We start from the raw sequence: 16,804 nt of genomic DNA on the forward strand, positions 1-16,804 counted from the left end.
AGAAATGAAGAAGTGTTAATTAGAGTCAGTGAGCAGAGGAATATCCTACATGAAATAAGAAAACGGAAGGCTAATTGGATTGGTCATGTTTTACGCAGAAACTGCCTTCTAAAAGAAGCTATCGAAGGAAAGATAGATGGGCGGATAGAAGTGACAAGAAGACGAGGAAGAAGACGTAAGAAGATGCTGGATGACCTTGGGTACAGAAGAGGATACTGTCATTTGAAGGAGAAAGCTCTAGATCGCATTAAGTGGAGGAATTGTTTTGAAAGAGATTGTGGACCTGTCGTCTTGACAGAGTACTGATGATGATGATACCTACACAGAGGATCACTGTGGCCGCGCGGTCTAAGGCATGAACGGTCGCTTGAACACTGGGATCGTGGATTCGAATCCCACTAAGGCATAGGTGCCTGTCTGCATTTAGTCTGTTTTTGCGTTGTCCTGTGTATAGGTAGCGACCTTGCTTCGGGCTGATCCCCCTCAGAGGATGCTCTATGCTCCAAGTGCGAGCAAACTGAAATGTATATAAATACCCAGCACAGGAGGCACGCTTATCAGCAAACAAACAAACAAACAAAAAACAGAAAACCTAGGGCTTCCCGGTAGGTTTATTTTTACAGTACTTCTAACTGACCTACTTTCATACATAAGGCCGTGCTATTTATTTATTGTGGTTTTATAACAGCACTGTCAGCATCTCGGACTATAGCGTCCGAGAGTATGGTGATTAGTGAACAATAAATTGGAATGATTTCGGAAGAGAAATCATGTCCTAACTTGACGTACTAGCCCGCCATGTATCTAGAATGACCAATGGAAAGCAGTCAGCATGCAGCTCACAGCAGTCTATAGTCATAGCAGTCATAGTCGCTCAGGGGGTGCAGTGCCATTCTAAGGGCCTGCCCTTCTTACGGACAGTGAGGGCAGGCCAGGGATGCTGTTTAGAAGTAAAAGTTAAAGTCGCCCGTGTGCTTAATTAAGCACTATGTCATAAAGATATATTGAGGAGTGGAGGCATAACTCCATTATTATTGTCCTCGTCACTAGATGGAGATACGTGGGTAGTTTAACGCTCCGGTCGCTTTAATCCCAGGGAAATAGTTCCCGGTACTTATTAGGTAGGAAGCTGGGTGGGTCCTACATCCGGTCTGGACACCTGAGTAGAGAAAAATGTCTTACCTCTCCTGGGAATCGAATCCTGGCGTTGAAGAAGAATGGTGGAGCTAAACCTCCACTTTCCATATGTTTTCATGGCTTGGCGGTTAAGTAATCAAGTACAGGGATTGCTATGTGTCAGTGATTTCTTCCGTTGAAGTTTAGAAACTCATAAATCTGATGTCAAGTGTGCAGTAGACCAGTTATTTTAAGTCTGACTCCATATATGGACATATGGAGTTCAACTGTGGGGCTGTGCAAAGCCATCAAATACACAAATCATCCAAAGGCTACAGTCCAGAGTTCTACGAACAATCACCAACGCACCCTGATACGTCTCCAATCGGACGCTCCACAACGACCTGCAAGTCCCATATGTAACAGACGAGATACGAAGATTAGCTCTACTCTACAAACAACGACTACAAGGACATGACAACAGATTAATTGAAGAAATAAGAAACCCTCCCAACGTTGTACGGAAACTGAAGAGACAGTGGCCATCCGACCTTCCGAAAAGACAAAATTAGGTTAAGCAATAAATTCTAACATCAATTGTTTTTAAGAGCATCGACGCTGGTTGATTCTCTACTCACGTTCCTACTTTTAACCAGTTTACTTATTGCTCCTTACTGTAGTGAGTAGATTGTAAATTCGCAGAGAAATAAAAAAAAATTACAAACAAATTAATTTCTTTTCCTGTGGTAGTTAGCTCCGACATATGCTTATATCCAAATCACAGAAAAGCTAAATGGCTCCTTATTTTGAGCTCTCATTTTTTAATGAGTGAGAACTAAGCCTAATTGCTGTCTTGGCAGTGCAGATTGGATTTATAAAAATTCAAGTTTAATATGTTCTATTTAAAGTTTGAAATACTCGTACAATAAATAAACACCATCATAGTGGCCACGCGGTCTAAGGCACGAAATGTCTCCCCCTCCAACACTGGGATCGTGGGTGAGCCATGGATGTCTGTCTCCCCCCCCCCCCCGTTTATGTTGTNTTGTTCTAGGTTGGTGGCGGCCTTGCGACGGGCTGATCCCCCGTCCGCGGATTCGTACCAACTGTCTATAAGATTCAAATTTCAGAATTAATCTGAAGAAGAAGAGGCGACAAGGAAGAGAAGGTAGAGGAAGAGGAACGAGAACACTCAACTGATGAACTGCCAAATTAAATCGGGTGGCAGGGATAATCCTTTATGGTTGTGTAAAATCAAATGTAAACGAAAAACATTTTTACCACAGTTATTATTGAATACTGCTGAAGCAGTCTTATCCCTTAATTATCTGCAATATCCCACGTTACCTTTTCTTTTAACTGCATTTCTATTTAAACTCATTATTTACAATTAAACAGCTTCTGAGGGGCACGACAACAAAATGCTTAAGGAAATGCCGATCTGATCGTATTCACGAGATCCAGAGTAGCGGTAGTTTCTCCTCTGCTCGGTCTAAGTAGGATTTCCGTTTAAAAGCATACAAATTCGGACTCGAGTAAGGTGAAATCGGACCTCTTTTTGAAGTCCTGAATGTGTGTTCTACAAAGCAATGCCAATTTTAAAAAATGTATCAATTTAACATGTTTCATCAAGGGAATTTTAAAAAGATCCTCGATATTTTCAACCAGCTTTAGCATCAAAGGAATACTCAAATTTAATGCATGGTGAATTGTGATATGCTATATTCCTCGTCAAACCATTCTCTATTATCCTATTTCCCTTGATATCCCAGAGTCCTCTTGGCTTCTGTAATTGTTGCGGTTTTAAAATCTACCCATATCCCTTCTGCCGTTACTTCTTTATTTGCTCCATTGTCATTAATTTCTTCAGTTTTATTTTGAAATGCTTCTCTCTTATCACTCTCCGTAATCTTGTCAATATTAAGTTTCTTACATTTCTCATACTGCTTGGATCTTTGACAACTTATTTTGCATCTATATTTGACCTGTACTAAGTAATGATCACTATCACAGTTGGCCCCTCTTAATGTTCTTACGTCCAGGATATTCGTCGCAAATCGCTTCTCTATGAGGACATGATCTATTTGATTGAAGGTTACCCCATCCGGTGCTGCCCATGTCCTTTTATGTATATTTTTGTGCGGGAAGTATGTAGAGCTGACGATCAAGTTCTTACTTTCTGCAAAATCTATTAATTTTATTCCATTATGGTTGGTTGTATCATGTAAACTATCTGACCCAATTACTCCTCTATGTTCCTTCTCTTTACCTATTTTGGCATTAAGATCCCCTAAAATAACCTTTATGTCATTACTTGGTACTGAATCATATGTCTCTTCCATTTTTTGACAGAAACAGTCTTTGACCTCCTCCTCTTTTTCTTCTGCAGGTGCGCGCACGTTAATCAACGTCATATTGAAAAATTTCGTTCTAATTCTCAAAGTGCAAATTCTTTCACTTATTGGTTTAAAGTCTATTATTACGCTTTTAAATTCCCGTTCTATTACAAAGGCTACACCAAATTCCTTATTGCCTTCTGCTTTACCACTGTAACATACAGTATGTTTCTTTAAGTCCATGATTCCTTTACCCAGCCATCTAATTTCCTGTATAGCTGTGATTTTCATATTGTACTTATCTATCTGTTCTAGTACAGATTTCATGGCACCCGGTTTATTGAGGGTTTTCACATTCCATGTTTCTAGAGAGTAGCCCATATTCTTTGCCAGAAGTCGTCTTCCATTGTGTTGAGGTTTCCGAGGCTTGATTCCAGGTTTCGAGACATTTATATATTTTTACGGTGAGAGGTCGTCAGCCTCTCGCCCAACCCCCAACCTGGAGGGCCAGGGTATCTCTTTTAGTCTGGGTCATCCCCTTCGACCTGTCCGGCATGGGTGACCCTACCAGTAGCTATGCTACCGCCGACATAGCTCTCAGGGTCATTTGACCACGCAAGCCCCTCCACTACGTCAAAGTAGAGACACCATCGGGGGGAGGAATTAATTAATTAATTAATTAATTTTCCTGGGGAATAGAGCGCGGCCGGCGCGTAAGGCTGACAACCTTACCGCCATCTTTGAGCCGATTGTCTAGATAATGTGGGACCCTCAACGTCTCACAACCCTATGGGCCTTCAGGGCCTGTTACAGGGATAGCTTTACTTTTTTTGCTTTTAGGAGTTAAAAGAACCTGTTGAATATGGAGAGAATTGGCGTGAAAAATGTTTACACCCAACATGTTATCAGAAAGACTGGAAATCGATAATGCTGTGGGCAGATAATGATGAAACTTGCTTTCAGATAAAGATTGAATACATTCTTTAGTGAATTCGTATCAGGTTCTTTATTTGTCAGTCTTTTAGTTCCCATAGCAACCTGTTTAGTTTACGACAAGAAAAGGTACGGTACTTTAGTCCTCGTAGTTGCTGAGTTTTGAAAGAGGAAGTGTGAATGTCAGGTTTGTATAAATGAAGTACATATTACGTACCGGTGCAACTCTTGGGGCTCTCTGTACAACTTTGTCTTTCTCTCTCTCCATCGTAGTCCGTCGGCCAACCAGTGCCTAACTTCTAATCGTGTTCATTGTTGGTCACATTGCAAGAGACTGAGTCATGGAGACAGGCTTACATTTGATGCAGAGGAAGTAAAAAAGGTAAAAAGTTAAAGTTTCCCCTGTGCTTGTCTAATTAAGCACTACGTCTTGAAGGCGTATGGGGGAGTGGATATATAGATCCACATTTTCTTGACCTCGGCACTAGCTAGAGGTGAGTGGTCAGCTTCACGCCCCTGCCGCTTTACCCCCGGGGAAAGAGCCCCGATACCCATTGGCTAGGAGGCTGGGTGGGCCCCAGAGCCGGTCTGGACTGTATGGAGAAGAGAAAATTCTGACGGTACCGGGACTCGAGCTCCGACCCCTCGGTCTCGTCCAGCCCATAGGCAGTCGCTATATCGACTGCGCTACCCCGGCTTGGAAGTACCACTACAAATGCCAAAAGTCCTGCGGTTTAATGTGGCTGAAGTCCCACTGCCTAATTTCAGAATATCCGGTTCGTGGTAGTAAAAGATTTCAATATCTGACGCGATAAATTAAGACTACCGAAATCTAGGACTTCTTTTATTTAAATTTAGCGTTGGATTGGCTTGTTTAATAAGTAGACATCCCTTTATATTATTATTTGAGCGGACTTTAAATCCGTGAATTAATCGTTGACATTGTAGACTGCAGTAACTTTGCGGTAAGTCTTCTGTCACAAATGTGCGCTAATACAGTGGAAAACAGAAGCCTAAGGTGAGTATGCGGTCTGCCTGGAGATGTGAGTACTTATTTCATGTGTACTTAGTCATAATATTTCGCCATAGCTTTATAAGAACCGTTCTCACTCAGAAAGAAACATCTTAACATTATAAATTACTGCGTCAGGCTTTATATTGGAGGACAATGCAGCTCATCGCATTTCTTCCTTCTAAATGTGTTCAGGGAACCTTTCTCAAATACATAATTTATGCATTGTCGAAGGAGAGGATGGTATTGCATTATAACTTCGAAAATATAATGAGGGAAAGGACAGTGACCTATTTCATGTTATCAGTTTGGGTATCGACGGTTTTGTATCATCTGTGGAGACTGATAATCATGATAAATCGGGAGACATACATGAAGAAACCGACCGTGATCTGTGTTAAAGTATTATAGCTACTTGTATTTTTGGACAGATTGAAGAATGCCACAACAAATTAAGTCGTTACAGCGGATTCCCTGGCAAGTAGAAGGGCATACGTAACTGCCAGATAACTCAAGGTTCGTTACAGCGGATTCCCTGGCAAGTAGAAGGACACACGTAACTGCCAGATAACTCAAGGTTCGTTACAGCGGATTCCCTGGCAAGTAGAAGGGCATACGTTACTGCCAGATAACTCAAGGTTCGTTACAACGGATTCCCTGGCAAGTAGAAGGACACACGTAACTGCCAGATAACTCAAGGTTCGTTACAGCGGATTCCCTGGCAAGTAGAAGGGCATACGTTACTGCCAGATAACTCAAGGTGAAGTGTTTAGCCCTAGAGTACTTTATGGAACACCTGGAGGCTGGTTATCCGTACGGAGGTTTTTCGTGGTTTTCCTTAATCCACCCAGGAAAATTCTGGGTAACAGCTGTCCCTGTAACAGGCCGTGACATATCGAGACTCCCGCATCTTCTAGACAATCGGCTCACAGTTGGTGGTAAGTTTGTCAAACTTACGCACCGGCCGCCCTTTACCCCCAAGGAATCTTCCTGTTACTCGGCAAATTCTTGGTCAGTACTTTAAAATATAATACGACACATTCATTTAACATTTTTCCTAATGTATGACTGGGAACAGTCCTCTCGTCCATCTTTATGCTATTTGTACAGTTGAGAATATGCCGTTAAATACACAACACAGATATCTCAGAATGTGTTTGTGCTATCGGAAAGAAACATTAAAGCTCTGTCCACATGGTGGTCTAGCGGTAAGGAACTGGCCTTTCGTGCAGAAAGCCTTGGATTCGAGCTCAGCCAATCTAGTGCGGATTGTCCGTACGTCAAACCTTTGTGCATATGGAGAACTCAGACTCCTACCGTGGTTCGAATCACTCAATAAACTATGGGTCCTCTCTTTAGGTCACCAATATCCATCGATGATGAAATGGAAAGTTCGTCAATCGTATGCTCCTCTGAAGTTCACTACAACCCTGCAGACAGAGGCCAAGATGGCGCAAGAACAACACTTGGAGCCACAATCCACATGTTTAGTCTGATGAGAACATACAACAAAGAGTGAAGAACAAGTGATGTGCTTTTCTAACGTTGGTTTCGCTTATTCCTGCATATCGGAGAGTATCCAAGATCCCCACCAGGCGAAAGAGGAAGTCTCGGATATACCGTTCTGCCCATTTCCATAAGAGTGGATTGTCAGACATGAGGTCACCGGTGCGTGACTCAAGGGTTATTCTTCCTCGCTCGTCCAGTTCACGGCTTACATGCACACTGGCTGTACCAGTAAATTATTTCTCGAACACAACGATGACAAATATTTCAGCAGCATATCTACCATTTCGTTTTAAAAGTGATTTTAAAATACTGTGTATGACGTCTTCTATTTGTGAAATACGAGTATCACGTGTTTCAGCTGTTTAGGAAACAAATATTTATTTCATGTGTCATGTAGTATGTGTACGCAGTGGGACTATCGAGCTATTTAACTTAAATTTGATGAAGTGCAATCATAAATTAGACGGGGAATTTTCTGAATTTTGTTTCCTGCTAATATCATCTTCTCGTAACGCATGCGCTCTCGTCGTGTATTCTACACGTAAGGACGGAAACCGTTATATATCAAGAAGACATTTTTGTGGCAGTGCTGGGAGATGTACACGTACAGTATTATAAGTTGTAACAACACCAAAATATGTTGGATTTTAGGCTCTCAGAACTGTGGCTACAGAAAGTATTAACTCCTCGGATGTGACGCCATGTAGCCCGGTAGATGTTCACCGAATTTTCTGAGGAACGTCCTGCTTCCATCTTCACGGTCGAAGAGTAAACAAAAAGAAAATCAGCCCACAAGAGGAAAGTAGAAAGCGAAGATTTGCAAAGAGAACCGGTGATTCTGTTGATTTTGTTTGTGGGGATAGACACCGCTGTTTGTTCTTTACCTCACCTGAGTTTGTGTGTACCTTTTCAGTGAGGGTTATACAGCTGCTAAATGCGAATTTCTAGTTTTTTTATGAATAACTTTAACTGATCCTGATGGTATTTATGCGCGAGTTGTTGTCACTTCCATAGCATTTCGCATAAATCTGACATAAGCCAGTCTGTATTAAATGAAGATCAATCGTAACTTATTATATTTCCCGTTGTGTAGTGTAGTGTATTGTTACTGTACATAATATGTTCATGATGCATTCTTCTTCAAAACAGACGTACCTGGACCAGGTATGAGTCTCATGCAACGTACTGAGTCCGTGTCTTCGATGTCCAGCATGTCTGCGGCTTCAAGTTCTGCGACTGCTGGACAAAACGGCAACGGTCAACCCATCGCCAATCATACCACATCACACGATGATACAGGACTTCTACAGGACTTTGACGTCGCCAGTGTTGGAAGTGCAGCATCTGGACTCAGTACGGGAACTTTGCAGGTAGGCTAAGTACCAAGATTAGGCAAGTGCGGATTTATCTTCGTCCTGACGTTCGAATTATTTTACCTATTTTTTGATTGGTTTATACTTGGTGTATTGAATTGTTGTTCAACTGTTCGGATCCACAATTGTTCCTGAAGCGATGAATAGTTTAGACGGAAGATGGGCGCAAAGAAAGGTCTCTTTCAGAATAGAAATTCGCCGATATAAATATATGTCCGGAGCAGCATTCGAACCCATCCGGACTCTGGCCTCTTCCCTTTAGGATTTCGTCTCCAAGATTTCCTTGTGTCCCTCCTATCTCATCCTTCATTTATCAGTATCAGGCGAAGAGTATAAATTAGGAAACTACTTATTATGTCATTTTTGCCAGTTTAGTGTTACTTCGTGGCTCCCTGATCTAAATATCAAGTCACCTCTCTCTGACACACACACTTTACGTTCTTTTATGAGTCATATATTCCGGAAAGTACGGTGATTGTCATATATCGATTCAGAGGTTTTGCCGGATGTACACGTCTTCAGGACCCTTGATTACTGAAAGGGGGGTTACAAAACCTTATTCCTATTTTCTTGTTTCGTTGTTCAGATGCTAACTACTAAAATCAAGTGGTCATCTGTGAGTCAGAAAAATATGTTGACCTGATATTCACCGTTCAAAAAGCAGAACTGAAGAAGGTTATTAAGAAGACGGCCACTTTTCCGAGACCCTAATACTTTTCCTCGCTCGTAAGGTTCCAGAAACTATCACCGGAAACGTCTGTTAATGATAAGTAACAAATGTTACTGTTCTCCCATGCATGGCGCACCAACCAAAACTGATTCTCAGTCCACCAGGAGAAGTGCCTGCCTGCATTACTGCTTCGTATTCTGCAGTTCGGGTTCATGCGTATTCTTTTCAGACCGACTATACTGGTTGAGTTCATATCACTGTTTTCTTCGGCAACTCTAGCAAAATATGCGTTAGAAAATTTTTCATTAACACTGTTTTCAATTTGTCGTTCACAACAAGGGCGACGCGCCCCTAAGTACCGAAAATATACGACCCCAACATTAACTTACGCCTCAGTGTTTGAAAGTGGATTAATAAATTTACAATTTTGTTTACATTTTATATGACAGACGTAGGTCTTCGAAAATTCGCGGGTAGTTGCTAATGTTTCGAGAAGTTCGTGGAGTGCATTGCCTCACGTGCCCTAGCTTTAGCTCATTTTTCCATCTACGTCCCTTCCATTTGCTTATGGCGCTCGAGAAATGTCATGCCCAAACAGCGAACTCCATGGATGCGAGTCCTTGAGAAGCCAACAGTTTCTTAGCCATTCAAGAAATTCCCAACATCATATGGAACCCGAAGGTTCTTTACCGTGCTCACAGTAGCCAGCAACTGGTCTTTATCCTGAGCCGGATGAATCCATTCTGTACTCCGATTCTATTTCTCTAAGGTCAGTTTTAATGTTATGGCCATATCTACCTCTAGGTCCTAGAATTGCCGTGTTTCCTTTCGGCTTTCCCACCAAACCCCTTTTCCTTCCCATGTGTTTTATATTCACCGCCAACCTCATCCTCCTTCACTTTATTCTAATTATGTTTCGCTAGAAGTATAAATTATGAAGTTCCTCATGATTCCGTTTTATCCAGCCTCCTGTTATTTCATTTCTCTTAGGTGCAGATATGCTCCTCAGCATCTAATCCTGGGGAACCTTCTGTCTGTGTTCTTCCCTTATTTTCAGAGACCAAGAGTCACAGTGTGAAATTCGCGCCCATATCATACTAAAGGCAAAATAAAGCGGCCTCCGTAGTCTAGAGGTAACGTTCCCACCTCATGACTCGTAGTACGCGGGTTCAAATACCCGGCGGAGGTCGTCGAATTTTTAAGGGCGGAAAAATTCAGGGAACAAGCCTTCGGGAGGGACTTTAAGCTGTGTGTCCCGTGTCGTAACTTTACGGCACGTAAAAGAACCTCATATCCCCAAAGGGGATCACTGAGCCAAATTCCAGGACGTTTCCCGCCCAACAATAGTCTCTAAGGCCTCTGATAGATGGGGGAAGCATTATAGACACTAAGCAAGTGGCCGAACTCGCATGCTCGGCGGGACTGATGGTACGCACCATTTATCGGTAGGGTATAGAGACTGCTAGAATATCATAGAGGGAAGCACAATAGATCAAACTGGTCGCGGTGCATGGGGAAACCCACCCTCTCTAAATAACTAACTAACTAAAGGCAAAATAATAGTTCTGTGCAGTCTAATCTCTACGTTTTTAGACAGCACACGGGAAGAAAAAAAAGTTCTGAACTTATTGGTAGCAAGCATTAGCCGAGTCAGATTTTAGTTTGTTATTGTCTTCCAAAAGGGGCACGCGGTAGCGTTGTTGGCTGAGGCACTATGCTACAAGCAGGAAAGTCGCGGGTTCAAGTCCCGATGAGGTCATTGGATTTTTTTCAATTGACCTGAACCTTCCAGCCGCACTATTGCCCTGGAGTCGACTCAACCTCTAACAGAAATGAGTACCATGAATATTCTCGGGGGTAATGGGCGACCGGCGCGTAAGTCTGACAACCTTGCCGCCATCTATGTGCCGATTGTTTAGATAATGTGGGACCCTCAACGTCTCACAACCCTATGGGCCTCCACGGCCTGTTACAGGGATAACTTTACTTTACTTACTGTCTTCCAAAAATATCTTAACTTTGCTTTATTTTCAAAGAACCTATAGGCCATCTTCATGTTATGATTCTGATCTGTATTTTGGTGACGAGGCAACAGCTTATAATTAGTTCTTTCCATTCTCTCTTCTAGGCTAACCTCCTTACTAGTGTCGATTAGAGCATCTGGGGTCTTTTTTGTAGCATTTATGTTATCACCCAATAGATTTGTATCATCATCATAGACAAGAATCCTATATGTACCATTGTATAATCACGTGATTCCCTCACAACTCTGTTCCATTAACGCCTGGGCCGGCAGCTCGTAACTTCATCGGGTCTCCTGAAGCACGTACACATATTGCGCAAGATGAATTTATCGAAAAGATAAACGTGACAGTTTTCAAAATGGAGTTTTTAATTCTATCAGTATTTTCAATTATATCAGGGGGCGTGGAAAATCCCAAATGTAAAATTTCCTAAAATAAACAAAAACTGTATGATGAGGAAGTGGAAATGAAAATGGCGACTTGGAAATCACCTGGAACGTCTTTGAAAAGTGAATCACGTTCAGGTCGTTTGGAATTCCATCTGAAACAGGTTTACTGTTTGAATATTAAATTTTCGTGTTTCGGGAAGACGATATTTGGTGACTACTTTGTTAATTTGTTAGTTTGGTCTTGTTCTGATTACGAACTTACGTGAGAAGCAGAGGAAACCAGACTTAGTCCAGCAAGCATTCAGCATTAAATCATGAGTACAAATATTTGTGTAAATCTGTTCTCTGAACGTTTCAGGTGTGTAAGGTTCCTTAGCAGTGCTCAATTCCAGAGAGAACAACGTGACGCATGTCAAGTAGAACACGTCTCCGATGATAAGACGAAGCATGTTCATATGCAGTTGATTTTACTGTATTATATCAATTGCAAGTCGCCTCTGTGGTGTAGTGGTCAGCGTTCCTGGCTACAGATCCAGAGGTCCGGGTTCGATTCCCGCCGCTACCAGATTTTTTCGGAGAAATGGTGTGTCTGGAACAGGGTCCACTCAGCCTCGTGATGACAATTGAGGAGCTATTTCAAGGAAATAGCGGCTCCGGTCTAGAAAACCGAAATTAACGGCCGTGGGGGTTTTTTGCGCTGACCACGCGACACCATCTTCTACTAAATTTGACACTAAACTTCGGCGACAAGCGGCGGTCGCTCGGTCGCTATAGTTCGCTTGCGGACTAAAATCACGGAGTTTTTTTTTTGTATGTCATTTGCAAGTGCATTCGGTGTTTACTGAAACAGTGCAAGGATGTTTATGAATATAGAATGGTGACGAGTAATGGTAAATTTTAAATTAATCTCACATCGTTTCCCTGGAAGGACTCTGATGTTTATTTTGTTCGTATGTTTTATGTAGATGTTGAATGAACAGCAGAATTTGCATGTGATTGAAGTAGGCGACAGAAAGATAATATGCGATGAGTTGGAAAGGATTGGAAACAGACGGTTGTGGCCTATTTCAAGGCATCAAAGCCTTCATTATCCCAAAGGAACGGAGGAAACCATGAACAAAAAATATATATGTTTAAAATACAGCCCATCCTTTCTTTCGTTTTGAAATCTGAAGAGACAGATCCAAATATGTTCTATATCTGAACTTGTGAAAACTTACTGAAAGAGAGCACACATGTCTGGCAGAATGAATTTGGTCAATACTCACTCACTCATTGAGCTGAGCCCTTCTCGAGAAGCCGCAAATCATTTGGTCATACAGAACGTTATTCGTAGCATCACGTTTACTTAACGACGGTGACTGAAAAATATTTACAAAGACGCATGAAGCTAAACCACGAAAGTAGCCAATCAGAAGGAAAAAACTGGAGTGGGATTAACCAAAATCTGTCTTTATTATGTTGTATATTTGTAATGAAGGCCGGTCACGGTAGCCGAGCGATCTGAGGCATGTACTGTCTTCGCTTGCTTGGAAACCAGGATCGTGGGTTCGAATCCCACTCAGGGCATGGATCTTTAGTTTGTGTGTGTGCGTTTTTCTGTGTTTGTGTACAGGTAGAGGCCTTGCGACGAGCTGATCACCCGCACAAGGAGTCCTACCGAACGTGTAAGATCTAGAAAAACCGAAGTGAACGGAGAAGTTCATGGAGGTAGGCCTAGGCCCACTGGGGCTGTAGTGCCAAGGAAAAAAAATTGTAATGAAGTACTACCCGCAGAGATATTGGGTTTTCGGACTTTATCCATCGTCCTGATTTTAAGGTAACTAAGAAAAACACGACGTTTCGGACACTGGATCTGTTTCCGTCCTCAGGTGAAGTAAAACACCTATTCTGTTGGGTCCCTTAGAAAGAGCTAGCCTCAATCAATGAGTCCAGGTGTTTTCCCTCACCTGAGGACGGAAACAGATCCAGTTTCCGAAACGTCGTGTTTTTCTTAGTTACCTTAAAATCAGGACGATGGATAAAGTCCGAAAACCCAATATCTCTGCGGGTAGTACACCATCGTTAGAATCCCATAGTAAGTACTACCCGATTTGTTTTTCTTGTTCGCTGTGTTAAGCAGAAGGGGAACTGCAGCAGGAGTAGTGGAGCCTGCACAGTGTGAAAAACAAAATCTCTAGGAGAAAGACGTTGCATTCAACTAAAAGAATTTGCTCGATTTTAAGTCTTGCTTGAATAAATAGCGTCCCTTTAATCCCAGTTCTCTGCAACGGAATCTTTACGCACATATGGTGCAGTCAGTTGGCACTGGCCATTTGTATATAATGTGACAATACAAATAAGTATCTTACACAGGTGTACCACTTGCTGAAAATATGCGGGTGGCTGTCTAGGAAATTTGCAAGCGGAAATAATTATATCCAATTTCTCTGTTCACACCATTCTCCTCTGCTCTCTTTGAGGTCCTGCATTATTGAAGTCTAAATATTATCTCAACTGATTGCTAATAAATGGAATTGTAAACAACAAGGAGTGGGTTCTCGTTGGCGTTGTAGCGCATCTCTTGATTTCTTTAGGTTTACTCAGTGTTCCAAGGTTGCTGATCATGTGATTAAGATCTGTTGGTAATTTGGAGAACTCTTGGATATACTGAGATGTGCTTCACGATCATGGCAATAAGTTCGGTAGTTAAGGAACATTTTATTTCCTTACATGATTTTAATTACAAACTGGCTGTCTTTAATCCTGAAATTTTCTCTATTATTTCGTATTTAGGTCATATGTTATAACGCATTTCTTTTTATATGTGATTTTCAGTTCAGTAATATCGTGAACGTTTTCCGTGTTGTGTATTTCAGCATGTTTTAATTAATATATGAACATCTTCGGATGTTGGCTCGATGATTTTAGGTGTGTCTTTCACAACGGTTTATTTTTAATATCCTATCTGCCTTTTCATTATTTTTATTTCTGTAATATGTCAGGGTGTCTTTTGAAAGTACGAGGGGCGTTCAAGTTCTAAGGTCTCCGATTTTTTTTCTCAGGACTGGGAGCAGATAGACACATGCGGTTTTGTTTAAAATACGTGTGCACTCTTTGTGAATGCGTGACAGAGATGGAAGAACTCTAGTGATAGCGGCGAGTGTGAGGAGTGTTTTTGATACTTAAAATGGCGACGTTTTCGTTACAAGAACAGCGAGTAATCATTCGTTTTCTCCACTTGCGTGGTGCGACACCCATTGAAATTCATCGCCAGTTGAGTGAGACATGTGGTGATGGTGTCATGAATGTGAAAAATGTGCGTTCGTGGGCGCGACAGTTCAAAGAAGGCCGAACGTCGTGTGACAACGAACCAAAACAATCTCGGCCTCGCACCAGCCGGTCTGACAACATGGTCGAGCGAGTTGAGAAAGTTGTTTTGGAGGATCGCCGATTGAGTGTGGAAAACATCGCCCCCAAAGTTGGCATTTCCGTGGGATCTGTGCACAAAATCCTGCATGAAGACCTGCGAATGCGGAAAGTGTCCTCCAGGTGGGTTCCACGAATTTTGGCGGATGACCACAAGGCTGCACGCATGGCAATGATGAAGGCATGAATGGGACTTTCTTTTCATCAACTGTGACAATGGATGAGACATGGATGCCGTTTTTCAATCCGCTATTGCATCAGCAATTTTCCAGTGGTCAAAACAGACTCCTACAGAAGCGTTCGCAGCGGCCATGGAATCATGGCGTCGACGTTGTGAAAAATGTGTACGGCTGCAGGGAGATTACGTTGAAAAGTGACAGAAGTTTCAAATTTTTTGTATGATTATTGTGTGAGAAAAAAAATCGGAGACCTTAGAACTTGAACGCACAACGTATATTAGTATTTTCGAATAGTGTGGCAAATCTTTGGTAATACTGAGTGCAATGGCTAATTCCTCTTACTTATTTTATGTTGTAGGGGGCTTAATCCACTTGTTAGGTAGGCCGCACACCGGCATACATCAAGACATATAACAATCAAGACACGATGTCTGCGACATGACGCAGAGAAAGGAGCACAGTTGGAACGAATGAGATTATGAAAACCGCCGCACACCGGTCTGAGCCATGATGCTGACGAATCACGAATGAAGCAAGACTGCGTCTTTTGTCTCATGTCTTGATGCTTGTCTTGACGCAGTTGGTGTGCGGCCGCCCTTAGAGTCCATATTTACTTGTACACTTAATTCTGGATAAGTATATTTAGACATCACTAAACCCCGTACGTAATTTAGAACATTTTGTTACAATTTGTTCTCCTTCATATTACCGTCCTGACCCAAAAACAGACAGTGAGCAATAAAGATAAAACGAAGACGTACATAAATGGGGTGGGAAGTATATGTAGATCGAGAGTTTTTATATATGTGATGTGCAGGTCAGTTCAGAATGTTCGTCGCGCTACACCACGGTGTGTACAACTACGTACATGATTTCAATGAAAAGCATATGGAGTACGATACAAAAATGTAAACCGACGCAAGCCCTATCACTTCAAAGAATGCTGAAATCGTTCAATAGCATTGTCATTTTACAATAATATTTACCAGCTAGACTAATGCGTGGGCTTATCCCTGAAGTATGTGAAATTCTACCAAAGTAATGTACCCATATTCAAAAACGTTATTAATGATTATTTTTCATTCTGGTCGGACCAATTCTCTATCTGTTTCGTAAAAGGAATTGCTTAAACTGAATCCGGAATTTCTGCTTACATTGATAATACATATGCTATTTATGTTCAGTACATAGGCCTTGTTGCATTTGATGAAGGTACCGTCCAACGAATCGCATTTACCAGATTTTCGAAGTCTCTAGAATCATTTCCCAGTGGTTTTAATTTGTTTAATCTATGTAGAGGTCAATCCTTGCTCTAAGTTGGATTTGAACCCGCGACCACGAAGTTCTTTTCGGCCTAAGACCATTAGTATAATACTAGAATGCTGCTGTAAATCGCAATGATACATCTGTATTAATTTTTAAACCTCAGCTCAGTCATTCTCGGAATTACTTCCAAACAACTTCTAACTTTCTGAATAATCTATACTTCCTGAATAATATGCGTGATTGGCGTTAATCTTATCCGCAGTGCTGAAGTCCAAATTCAGTGCTACGGCATCACACAAGAACTGCACCCAGAAAGCAGTCAAGAACTAGTCAGTATCCCTTCATAGTATGCTGCTTCTGCTCTTGAAAAATGTTGTGCTTGTCGTTTGAACATAAACTGAAAATACTGAAACAGCAAATGTGTTTGCGTTACATGTGTTTTCATAAAACACCTGATAAATAAATAACTTCTGAAATAAACATTACCCGAAGGTACCATATATAAGCTCCCATCTGTGCGAATGTATTTCGATTTCCTCCAGAGCCAAAGACGTTTCTCTTCACCTCCGCAACCATACCGGTGCTTGAA

General features: G+C 41.7%; 1 protein-coding gene across 4 annotated transcripts in view; it reads left to right on the plus strand.

Moving 5' to 3' along the window:
- Positions 1-16,804, plus strand: part of LOC111862311 (KN motif and ankyrin repeat domain-containing protein 2) — a 104,202-nt gene that overhangs the window by 57,959 nt on the left and 29,439 nt on the right. For all 4 annotated transcript variants that reach the window (XM_033750622.1, XM_033750621.1, XM_023847590.2 and 1 more), the window contains one exon: positions 8,056-8,276. In XM_033750622.1, coding sequence (XP_033606513.1) covers positions 8,056-8,276 — 221 coding nt within the window. The remainder of the gene's footprint in view (positions 1-8,055; positions 8,277-16,804) is intronic.

This window comes from Cryptotermes secundus, unplaced genomic scaffold (genome assembly GCF_002891405.2).
Source record: "Cryptotermes secundus unplaced genomic scaffold, Csec_1.0 scaffold179, whole genome shotgun sequence".
In the NCBI taxonomy this organism is placed as follows: Eukaryota; Metazoa; Arthropoda; class Insecta; order Blattodea; family Kalotermitidae; genus Cryptotermes; species Cryptotermes secundus.